Source organism: Colossoma macropomum, unplaced genomic scaffold, assembly GCF_904425465.1.
Source record: "Colossoma macropomum unplaced genomic scaffold, Colossoma_macropomum, whole genome shotgun sequence".
NCBI classification, from domain to species: domain Eukaryota; kingdom Metazoa; phylum Chordata; class Actinopteri; order Characiformes; family Serrasalmidae; genus Colossoma; species Colossoma macropomum.
Genome location: NW_023494791.1, coordinates 45,507,823 through 45,520,617, shown reverse-complemented (window position 1 = coordinate 45,520,617; position 12,795 = coordinate 45,507,823). Strand labels below are relative to the sequence as shown.

The 12,795-nt window shown below is 38.7% G+C and overlaps 1 protein-coding gene across 4 annotated transcripts in view; it reads right to left on the bottom strand.

Moving 5' to 3' along the window:
* lclat1 (lysocardiolipin acyltransferase 1) overlaps positions 1-12,795 on the bottom strand; it is a 35,051-nt gene that overhangs the window by 7,580 nt on the left and 14,676 nt on the right. For all 4 annotated transcript variants that reach the window (XM_036575158.1, XM_036575155.1, XM_036575157.1 and 1 more), the window contains exons 2-5: positions 8,957-9,137; positions 6,510-6,708; positions 5,538-5,684; positions 1,735-1,851 (exon numbers count right to left, since the gene is read on the bottom strand). In XM_036575158.1, coding sequence (XP_036431051.1) covers positions 1,735-1,851; positions 5,538-5,684; positions 6,510-6,708; positions 8,957-9,127 — 634 coding nt within the window. In that variant the 5' untranslated portion in view covers positions 9,128-9,137. The remainder of the gene's footprint in view (positions 1-1,734; positions 1,852-5,537; positions 5,685-6,509; positions 6,709-8,956; positions 9,138-12,795) is intronic.

Here is a 12,795-nt window from a genome sequence, read left to right as displayed (position 1 = left end):
ATTCAGGCCGGAATATCAACTTTCTACATCTATTCTCTGATTAAACAGTTTTACACCAAGTCTAAAACTTGACTGCACAAAAACGCAGATCAGTCTATTGCGATGAATACGTTTTATGGTTGTATCAGAAAAAGTCTCACTGTAAGTACAGTGCAGTAAACTACTACAGTATAACAGTTAATATAGTTCATAGTAATACAATTTAGAACGGTATAGAAAGAGGAAGCATGCGATTTGATATCTATGGAGTTTAGGCTTCAAGTGAAAAAACAGGCTTGCGTTTTAATAGACAGAAGATGTCTGTCCAGCACAGCCGATGGGGGCTGAAACACTGATTAAAATGGAAGCGTCTCTGTTCGGTAGGGCTGAATGATTTGGCAAAATGATCTAATAGCTATTTTTCTGACTACTGTTGTAACTGCTATTTAAATTGCAATGATTTTGTAGTCATTTGCATAAAATATCTGGCATTATGAGCTTAAGAGCTGTGTGAAATCTCTTCAGACAGATGTTTATTTGAAAAATGAAAAAGATACATGATCATAAATTCAGCACTTCAAAGAAAAATACTTAAGATGTTTTAGGCAAGCAGCCTCAGACTGATATTTTTGCTGAAGAAGGCCAGCTTATCCATTTATTTAGGCTTTTTGAATGCAGAACAGTGTGAGAAATTGACAGTTAGTTGGGGCTGTGTGGTGACGTGCACATTAAGTGGGTGTTTGGATGCTTCTGATTGGTCCGTCCATGTACAACTAATCAATGATTCATCTATAACCTGCACGGTGCATAATAATATGGATTACAGTGAAAACCTGTTAAAATGCAAAACAAATTAACACATATTGAAATTGTTATCAGACACAGTAAAGTTATTAATTATTAGTCAGCATATGGCCTCAAATTTCCTTTCTGTGCATCACTAACAAAAATAATTACGCGCAACATCACGCTATTGCATCAAGTTCGGGAACAGGGTGTTCAGTAAAACACTGTTTTGCATTGGTGAAGTTCCATTCTGACTGTCAGCTGTATGAACACAGAAGGAGCCCGACATGGATGGGTTTATTCCCAGGGCTGAAGGGATCAGGTGCAGCACATTTCCTTAATTAGAGGTGCCCTCTGAGACAGAGTAACCCAGCAGGAACAGAGCAGCTACGGCAAGGGAGGGAGCATCATCACTGCAGGTCACTGCAGATGGTTTTGCCTTCTTTTACTAATACAATAGTTCTTTTGTCTCCAGAAGCTTAAAAACCAAAAAAATAAATTAATAGTATGAACCTATTAAAAAATACTTGACAATTTTTTAATCTGCTGAGAAATTAAATTTACACAACACCAAAGAAAACAGTAGTTGTAGCCATCTTGAAGCCCGAGTCTAGATTTTTATAGATGTCACACAGTGTCAGGAACCACATAACCAAGTATTTATGGTTACTTAACTTCATACAATCTCAGCATTATTACATATTAAGGTTTATTATCCAGTAACTACATAGACTACAATGCAAACTGGCTAAGGCATATAATTAAATAATAAAAGTTTGGACCTGCTGACGGGTCCAGACCAGTTCACCCTGTTTGTGAATTATGAATATAAACTACAATATACCCACGGTTAACTGAAAATCCACTCGTTGCATCTTACTAATACTCAAGTATCAAAGTTAGAACACATCCCTACTTAGAAACACAGTGAAGTACAATGTTTAAATGAGCCCATGTGAAGCCTCTGACCTTTCCGAAGTGTGTCCACGATGAAGGTGAAGCCAGTCGTCCGTGGATGAAGCACGTACTCATACTTTGGGAGACCATTCTTTTCCGCAAACTCATCACTTCTGGCACGAGTGTTATCTACAGATGACAGATTTCATAGATTAGTACAAAAAAGTTAGGACAGCATGTAAAATAATACTAAAAAACAGAAAACAGTAACCAATGAAATCTGTTTGAGCTGCATTAAATTGAAAACAGTACAAAAACTGATTTCGTTTTACCTGTAGAACTTTGTTTTCTTTGTAAAAATATGCTCATTTCAGAACTGACGCCCCCCTAACATGTTCCAAAAACAGCGTGTTTACCTTCATCCTTTTAACAACACTTTGCAAAACATCCAGCCTTTGGCTTTACAAGTCTTCAGCTGTGCAGCTGTACAGACCCACCACACATTTTCAATGGAACACCGAATGCAGCTTGCTGTTGTCATGTTAAAATGAGCATGGATTTCCCTGAACAACATGTTTTCTATAAGGCAGCTTATGTTGCTTCAAAAAGTGCATCTCTCTTTAAGCGTTTATGGTGTCTTCCCAGATGCCACGGGTGCCACATACGTCCCCATACCATGACAGACTCGGGCTTTTGCACTTTATGCTGGTAACAATCTGGACTGCCCTTTCCTTTATTGGCCCAGGGAACAATATCCATTATTTCCTTAGACAATCTGAAAGGTTGACTCGTCAGACCACAACACGTTTCCACTGTGCATTCTCATTTTAGACGAGCTTGAGCCCAAAGAACTTCTGCTGTGCAAAGCATAGTCTTCCCTTACATTTTCAGCAATAAACAATGAGTTTGTCAAAGCACTCCTTAACCCATGTGGTGATATCTATCACAGAAGCATGCCGTTTTAGTAATGAAGCGCTGTCTGAGTGACTAAAGGTCACAGACTTTCAGCTGGGCCCTTGCCTTTTACACACAGAGGGTGCCCTCTAAATTCCACTTATGATATTATGCATACTTAAAATCCTTAAAATCTCTGCTGTCTCTCACTGAAGAACATTGTTCTTAAACTGCTGAATTATTTGCAGACATGTTTTTCGGCAAAGTGGCGAGACTCGAACCATCATTAAAACTTTGTACTTTCTGTTTAAAGAAAGTGTCAAAGTGGATTTACAAATCACTGCTTTCTGTCTCAAAGTGCTTTGGAATTGAGGTTTGTATTTGGATAACCAAAATAAATAAGTAAATGAATACAGATTTTGAATATCAGTTCATCTTTCTGTATTTTCTGGACTCCACAAATGTGTAACAAGCAAAAATCACACAATTGTAATTATTGTAATTATTGCAATAATCCTATTATTCGTCCATTAACCCTTAGCACTTCAGCCTGGTAGCACCAGCGATTTAATCTGCCAGGTGTCGTCAAAGGAAGTCGAGGCTGAGTGTATATCAATACCCTGCCCTATAAAGAGCTGCTGAGTGTCTTTCTTGTTCTGTCTGATAGAGGTCACGATGTTCACGCGCTGGTGCGCACACGTGTGCCCTTCTGTGTGTGTGCACCTAGACCCACTCTTGATCAGTAATTAGATCAGGCCTTTGTGATCCCCTGGGCTCCTACAGACAAGATTAAGCATCAAATCCCCTTCCTCCAAACTAGTGGGAGCAGGAGAGAGTGAGAGAGAAGCTAAGCCCACTAAAATGAAGACGTCACTGTTAAACAGGTATCAAAATCTCCTCTAAAGCCAGCTCTAATAAGGGGATTGGACAGACCTCCATGAAGAGAGGTATACTCCTCTCTTGCAGCTTCACCTTGCTGGTTTACAGAAAGAGACTGCAGCCCATCTGTTGATGCGCAGTTTGTATTAGCCATCCGTAGCCTTTAGTCAGTTTCTGCGGCTTTGTTGTCAGATTTTGCAGTGACTGTGACGAGTGAGGTCCTTCGGTGGTCCCTCTCCATTCATGAATGGGGTAGAGGGTGGCTAATTAATTGTGCAGCAACAGATGGGCTAGATAGCAGGGATAGGTATAAGACCAGTCAACACATCAATAGTCACATAGTTTACAAAGCCAGAAACCCACTAACAGTTTCAGGTAAGATCTGGGAGGTCAACTGAAACTGTCTGCGGCAGGCAGACCATTAGTTTGGAGTTCTATAAGCCTTTTTGAGGTTGCAGGATGACTAATCAAGAGAACTCCAAACGTACTGTATACAGTATAGCAACGTGTATAAAAATTGGACTACTGAGAAAGTTGAAACATGCACAGAAGTCAAGTACTGTGGAGCTGATGTTGAGTATTGTTTGTCTTCAGGTTATTTTTAAACAGTCTTTAATACAGTCATTGCCTAGATTTTGTTGTGTGGTTTTATTCCACTGTTTGGTTTGAAACTGCACTGAATGTTGATTGCAGCAGCAGGTCATGGCACCCCAGCATAAACTGGGTGATAAACATTTGCTCTAGGAGCAAAGCACTGGCACTGTCTCAGAAATCTGTAGTTCCATATAGCTTACATAAATAAAATCTCTCCTTCTGAAATACCACTTCTTTCTATTTATTTGCTATAAAAACAAATTATAAAATTATATATATTTAAAAAACATTAATTGTGCAGATGCTGGCTTTGTTGGATGCAGTAAAAATGGCTTAACTATCCAAATACCAGTCAAATAGTCAAAAGTCATTTTGACCATGGACTGTTTAAATACTAATCAGCTTACTAGCAACTACAGTTACTATTCAATAAATACTGAAAAATAGTACATTTTAATTGAGATTTGCTCACCTGCATAATTTTTTTCTGGGTTTTTTGTCAAAACATAAAATGGCAAACAGACATCTCTATATTTTGCTTTGACACACCGTAAAGCAAAGAAGAATCACTTTTTCTCTCAATGTAGGGTAAATATTAAGACCATGCCCACTTTTCAAAGCCTCTGTTTCTAAAGAAGTTACAAGTCTATATTTTATACGATATCAACTGGGCACAACAGCCACATTTACATGCAGCCTAATAATCCATTAATAATCTGACTAATAGCTCAATTGGAACAGAATACATCCATGCATACACTTCAATCGGAGTGCAATTTCTATCCGATTGAACGAGATGGGTAATCCTGTAAATAATCTGTTAAATAGAACAATAATAATCATGTAGAGAATAATAATCTGAAAGTTTAAGTATGTTCTGATCATGTGCGTCACGTCATAGTGAAAGTTTATAATGTTCAACATGGCGGAGCAGAAACTGGTCTGCAGAGGAGACGAAGTTTATGCTCTGATCTTTAAAAGACGGCGGTGGGACGGACGTCCAGCTTATGTGTCTCAGAACACGATGTCTTCCTCTCGGCCTTCTTTAATAAGGACATGTGAAGAACGTTTTTCTGCCATAAGTAGTAATTAAAAACACCATAAGTAATTAAAAACACAAGCGTGCCCCTGAAAACTCGTCTCTCTCTGACTGGGACCTCACGTGATGCTCGCTGTCACGGTAACGTTTACACTAAGCGGTTCTCTACGTACGAGCATCATTTTGGATCAGATTACTTGTAGTGTGCATGTAAACGGAGATCTTCATTAGATTGTTGAGTAGAGTGAGAATATAAACACCTTAGTCTAAATCTGTTTTTGGAATCGGATTGGCAAAAATCTTTGCATGTAAACACAGCCAATGACGTTATTCCTAAAAGTAGTAGAAATCCAAGTAGGTCAACTAAGGAGGCCTTCATTCACATGCACTGCTTCTAATGCCCATCCCTTATACTGTGTGCATGTATATATACACATGAGCATATGTGCGCGAGTTGTGTGCGCCTCACCGGTGAGGTCAGTGCCCTCGGGGAAGAGAAGCAGCTGCAAAGGTTCCCTGATATCGCAGAAGTACTCCAGCATATTTTCCATGTGGCTACGATCCTCCTCCCATCTCCTCTGGATGAAGATAAATGAGGCCACCTGCATCGCCCATCCTAAATAAGATGCACAAAACACGAGGAAACATCACTGTAATGACCAGGATCACAAGAACAATCTTCCTCTTACCCCAAACACACTCAACCACCCAAGACATGTTTGGTGTTTTTGGCACTGAAGCTATAAGGCTAGTGTGGGTCAGCCACGAAAACCCATGAGCAGTGAAGAAGGTGACAAGTTCAGAGACTTATTCTCCTCTAGAGGAATCAGGCAGCATCATTCCTAGGAGACAAATTTAGCACCCAAATTTTCATGCTTTCTGGTGCACTCTGAGACTAATACACAGGGGTAACTGCTGTAGAAATATTTAATTCATTCAGTCGGACAACAAGGCGAATACAAATTTTAGAGGCCATTCTCTGAGAGAAGGATTGAACTCTCAGAATGACCAGCTGGCAGCAGACACCCCTGACCCTCTCAAAACTAAAAACTCAAAATCTACACAAGGTTTGACCAACAATCATACGAATGGCATGTTTATCATTCAAAACCGTGAATTTTGCCAAATGGTAAATAAGTAAAGGAAGCTAATACTCAACCAATTAGCATTGTGCTAACTGCCCGCCTACATCATTACATACCACCCACATCAAGCAATAAAAGCATCCTGAAGCCTGAATTTTGTCCACACTTTCGTCCATTTTCAAATTTTTGGGGTACTGGGAGAGTTTTGATTTTTCAGCAAAATGTCTATCATCTAAAATGTGTGTCAGTAAGATTTACAACGCAATGCAAAACAGGTAACATGATAAAACGGAAGGATAAGAGTGTGTGTGGTGTGTTTATGCATATTATGTGTTGGGAGGAAGGAGCTCACCCACCAAAACCAGGCACCGCTTTGAGGGCAACTTTCAGGCAGATCTTCTCCAGGCGGAGGTAGCTGTACCTCAGCAGACAGCACCACAGAAACATCCAGTCCAGCCGAGTGCGATGGTTCATTATAATCACACTGCGCTCCCCCGGCACAAAGCCATCGCCTGTTATAACCACCTTCACTCCAAACACCACCTCCAACAAAGCCTGGAGAGAGAAGGAATACACAAACATCACTCAGTCACATCAAAAATTTTGGGTGCACCTGGATCTGCATCTGGCAGACGCTCTTATCCAGAGCGACTTACAATTTGATCATTTTACACAGGTAGGTGAAGGTAGTGTTAGGAGTCTTGCCCAAGGACACTTTTTGGTATAGTGCAGGCGGTTTGTCCAAGTGGGGGATTGAACAGAGGTGTTACCCACTACACTATACCAACCACACCACACAAACCATAAAAACCACCAGTTTTAAAACCAAATTGCAACCACCTGACACACTAAATAGATATTGCTGTTTAGATTTTGCCATTTTACTTTGCAAAAACTGTACAAGTCAAGGATTCAGCAAACAGATACTGGTAATTATTTCTTCCCAATTAAAAAGTAATAGTGAAGACCAAACACTACTTGGAAAATTTCAAAAGAAGGCAAGTTGTCAAGCTTTTGAAGGGCAGTGTACGTAGTGCTGGGCACTAAGGAGCAGATTTACTGAAAGAGGTGCTAAATAGTGACAGTCTAGAACTTTCATGCAAATAAACACAGTTGCAACCTCGTAATTAACATATAAGCAGCACAATGTAAACCCGTTTCGCTCCAATCCTTTTTGTTTGGAAGCTTTCTTTGGATTTCCAAAGGGGAAAAAAAAAATTCTAGTCCTATGTGAAAAAGTATAAATATTCTGAGATAATAAGTAAATACTTTGAGAAAATAATACATTAATTCAACATACACAATCAAAATATTGAGAAAATAAATAAATTTCAACATACATGATCAAAATACTGAGAACATAAGTCATTATTTCATCAAAACAATTCAAAGAGATCCAATATAAGCCAATATTTGACATATTATTGAAAGGATTTCTGTTAAAAACTGGCCTTCATTTTGTTGGAAGGATGTCTCTGAGCAACACTGTCAGTCATGTTTGTGCCAAAATAAAACAAGCTTTTCTCAGGTGTTCAATAGCACGCATCATCAAATCAGTATTTACAGTATTTATCAGCTTTAGTAAATCAGAGTAGGTGCTTCATCATAATAATATTTAACAACAGTATTTTGAGCTTTGAGAAATAAATTCCCATAAAAGCACACACAATGAGGCAAAAGTGCAAAATCATATTAATTGATGTTATTAGTTACGTTTATGGGCCGTTGCATCTATAACAGTAAAGTGTCAGTCACTTTTTACTGCCAAAAAACAGTTTTGTGCAAAACATAAGTAGATCTGCCCCCCAGACTATTAGTCTGGCTTTACAGGAAGGTCTTTATGCAAATATGCTCTTGTTTGGTCAACTTGGGTTGTAATCAGAATGTGTAACGAACTGAATTCTATGGGAGTCAGCGGTTTTGCTGGTTTCTAAAAATATAGTCTTTTCTGTTTAAACAGGAAACGATCTGAAAGTCATGCTGGATGATATCCAGTTCACAAGCGGATATACGGGTTTCTCTATGCAACAGTATTTTGGCTAAACAGAAGCTCCTCTTTTTACATGTTAAACATGTTATACATTCAGGTTTCAGCACGAGTGTACAGTGTCACATGACGTTGTCACGTTTATTCTTTCCTTATATTACACTATATATGCTACAGGCCAAATATTTGGAAGCAACACCAACTTTGTAGAAATACAATTTGTTATTTTCCTATAAGATAATATATAGTAACATGTTTATTAACACAAAAAGGGTTTTTTCCTAAACGCCTGTTGAAGTTGTGTGTGCAAATTGCTTTGGTTTAAAACAAGAGGTCAATAAACACATACTTGGCTAACTGATGGACACTGAATTGGAAAATATTTATGAAACTTAAAAAAAAAAAAACAAGCATCATTGTATGCTTTTATACTTTCGTACAGTTGTATGCAAAAGCTTGACCATCCCTGGTCAAAACGATGAAGGGAACATGATTTTTATTTATTTCCTGGGAAAAAAATAAACATTCAAAATAAAATGTGCCCTACCAATTGTTTAATTTCAAGGTAATTTAAATATAATGTAATTTAAATGTGTCCTAGAATACGTTAAATAAAGCAAATAAACAGTAACTGTGTATTAAAGTGTGTTGTCTGTGGAAGATGTGTTCACTCAGATTTACTTTTAATCTGACCAGGGGCACCAAAACTTTGGCATACCACTATATTTTTGTGCCTAAAAAAGCCAAGAAAAAGCTGCAGTAGATTATTGGTGCACTACAGTGCTGATCTAATGAGCGATGAAGATGAGAACATACCACAGGCAGGGTCAGCCAGGTTGCCACGATGCGGTCAGTAAGCCAGCGGTACCAAGCGGGGGACAGCAGCATCAAAGGCAGCACTGGACCCAGCATAAAAATACTGCCGAAGAAGCTGCCCAAGAACAGAGTGACCACAAAATAGAGGCCGCGTACAGAAACCATCGCCATGCCTGGGAAACTGAGAGACGCAGAAAAAGAGATTTTGGTCAGTTTTGCTCATCATTTTTTTAACACTGATCAGAGAAAGAACTGGACGAGTGGGCCGATGGAGCCGGGAGCACAGGCTGATTTGGAAAAACCTTTGGGTGAATTGATCCACGGAACAAATGGAAAACCAGTAACAATGACTGGATTCCTTTATTGGACAATAAGGCAATGTGCACAAGATCTATTTTTCTTCTGTTTTTTTTAGGTGACCAGACAGATTATCCAAACAAATTAATTGCGATTGTGCTTAATAAATAAATCTCTGAATGATTCTATTTGATATGATTCCTTAGTAAATGATTCACAGCATCATGAAATACCAAACTATCACAATCCAACTAATCAGATTCAGAATTGTTTTTAAAAACACAGTGAATATAAAAGATGAAAGACAATATTTACACAGCAGAATATAGAATAAAAACAAAAACCAAACATTTTTGGGACTTTTTTTCTATATAATAATTGAGAAATTTGGCTAGTCATTCATTTAATTTCCACTTACTTTAAACAAAATAAATTAAAAAAAGGCAACCGACATCTAAGGCCCAATCCCATTTCACTGATCGCCCCTACCGCTTAGCCCTTACCCCTCCGTTTTGCATGTTCATGTGTAGGGGTGGGGTGTCCCGATTTTTGTTGAGATAGAAGGGTAGGGCGCACAGGCAGAGGCGCACTTCAAACTGAATGTTATGAGACAAACACAAAAAACGGCAAGATGGCTGCGCAAGCGACCAAAGAAACGTGAGAATTTTCGTCATGAGAAAAATGTGGTGACTGCTGTATTATCCAAGCTTAATGGCATTTTAATGTATTATGGTCCTTTTCTTCACAACAAGCATAAAAACAGCTAGTAGTGTGTCTTGTTAGCTAGCTAAACCCGTTCTTGTTCAAATTTTCCCGTTCTGCCTTAAACGGTGCAGCAGTTCTGATGCCTGAGGCGCCAGAATGTAACTGTTGCTCCATTTAAGGTGGAACGGGAAAATTCAAACAAGAAGCTGGTGAATAGCTGACTTTTTCACAAGAATTAGGGGTGGGCGATAATAAATAATTGCCCCCCTCTTTGAAGGCATATGATTCCCTAAATGTAACTAAAGCCCAGCAGTGAGGAGCTGAAATTTACCCTCCTCTGCTATCACTGCGGACTGGCAGGGTCGCCTACAGAGCAGCTCTAATAGCTGTTAATGAAGTAATGCTCTTTTTATTTGAGGGTCCCATTTCATAGGGAAGATTTCAACCACTACCCCTTGTAACTCGAAAACAAGGGGTAGGGGTAAAAATAAGAAATGGGATTGGGCCCAAGTCTCGAAGTGCAGACACACCATATACTGAAAAATTACCACAACATACTGGAGTACTAATCTAAAATAACAATATATATTTGTCGGCGACCAAATATTTATGAACCTGACTGTATTTCGTTGTGAAAGTGAATGTAATGTTCTATTAAACATATGTTTTCTGCTTTGTCCTCAGATGCTGAAACATGTATAACTTGTACTTATTGGCCACTTTGACTGGAATATATAAAAAAAAAAAAATGAATGGTCTGACTTTTGCACAGTACACACTTTACTGAATATTATCACAATCAATTCTAATATCCCAAAAAAATGATGTAGCTGAATAGGAACATCCGGTATGTTATCACCCCTATTTATCACACTCTAAAATTAGATTTAGGACAGATGGAGCCCTTGAACTTGGACACTAACGCACACAGTCGCAAACTCTGCAGCCCTTCAGTGGAGCTTTAAATATTTTCTGCAGTCTGTGAAGTAAAAAATAATGAGAACACAAAACAAAAAAAGTTAGTTAAAGGGCAAAGTCAAATATAACTCTGACGACGTGAAAAAGTGCAGCAGCAGCTCTACAGCTGATTTGCTGAGAGTGCATCAGGGACATTTGCTCAGCAGTGGACAGCTGCTCAATGTGCTCCATCTAGGGGACTAATTAGGGTCATTAAGGGTCTTATTTTCAGTTTACAGACTCAAACATATCTTGTGTATTTTGATTTTAACATGACCAGGCAGCACAGTTACTACTTACACATATGTGATTAACAATTGGTAAATATTAGGGTGGCACAATACGGACAAAGTGCTAGTGTGATAGGCCTCGCTATATATTACCACTGGTATACTGATAGTGTGAGATGGTTAAAGACTGGCCTGCATTATTTGGTCTAACATGCTGACCTCCAGTACAGGGCAAATCAGAGACCACCCTTTCATTTACAAGTTATCAATTTTTAACCATCAGAAAGAAAGAAAAAAAAATAACAGAAAATTTAAACAGAAGCCTCAACAACAAAATGTAATATTATTTACCATGTTGACTCTCTACCTCCATTACAGCTTTCATTCTTTTCAGAAGACTTGCTTTCAGCTATTTAAAAAAAATAAAAATAATAAAAATCTGCAGGGGTATTTTTTCACACCTCCAAAAGTTCAGTCTTACAAGTTGGCTGCATTTTCTGCTTCTTATGCCTTAAATGATCCCAAATACACATTTAGACTCATTCTCCACATCTCAGATGTCCAGTTTCAATGTTCTAGTGTGAAATTTCTTTTTCTCTTTTCTCATTGAGGGCTTCTTGACAGCTACACATCCTTTAGACCCTGAGAGCTGCATGGGGCTCTTTTACTGCCCTGTTGTGGCTCCACAGCAGAATCAGATTTGTAGGTAAAAATAAAATAATCCTCCTTTGCAGTAAAATAAAGCTCTGCTGGTCGTTCAACATAGTTTAACAGTAAATGGTCTTAAGTGGAGTTAATGTACAACTCCTAATTCACCCTTTAACCCTGAAGGTTGGCGTGCAGACTGCTGGTCACCATAGCAACGCAGACAACAATCTCACCTAGCGAGCAGCTAACAAAAAGGCAAAGAGAAAGATTTAAGATGAACATCCAAAATTTGGAGACAAATTGACTTATTTGACTCAAACAAGCTGAAGTCAGTTTCTCATTCACCAGCGTCTTGCTCACATTTTAACATTTCTCCTTAAATGGGCAGTTAAAGTCTGGCGTCCCAGGCACCACTTAAGGTGGATTGGGAAAATGACAAGAAGCTGGACGATGAACACTTCAATTTAAAATCATCAAATGTTGAGACATTTTACAAGAAACTGTTCTACTTTTGCAGAAAAGTTTCCTGCCGGAGATGCGAGAAAAGCAGCTATAGCTGAGCTAAAGCTTAAAGCAGAGCAAAGTAAGTCTGTGTTTTCATTATATTTAGCCTGTACTAGAACATCAGCACATACTGAGGCATATTTACAGCCAAAAAATGTTGTGGCTCCAAAGGTGGTTTGACTTTCGTGGGACAAAATGGCTCTTCTACACATTTGGGTTGCCAAACCCTGGGATTAGATTGCATCTAATCTCATCAGTAATATCACCTTCAGAAATCTGAGAAGGAAATTAAGGTGAATTTGGGTAGCTGCTTATATGAATGCGTGTCTCTTTGAAGAATAACAATGTCAGTGACTCTACTGGGAGCGGCTTTTGTTGAGAGAACACAGCTGTTTTAAGACTGGAAGTATGGAAAAGTTAAAGAGGCAGTAGAATGCATAAAAGTAAAAGAGCACAGAGACTAAATGCAAATAGATTTGTTGATATTATCCTTGGCAG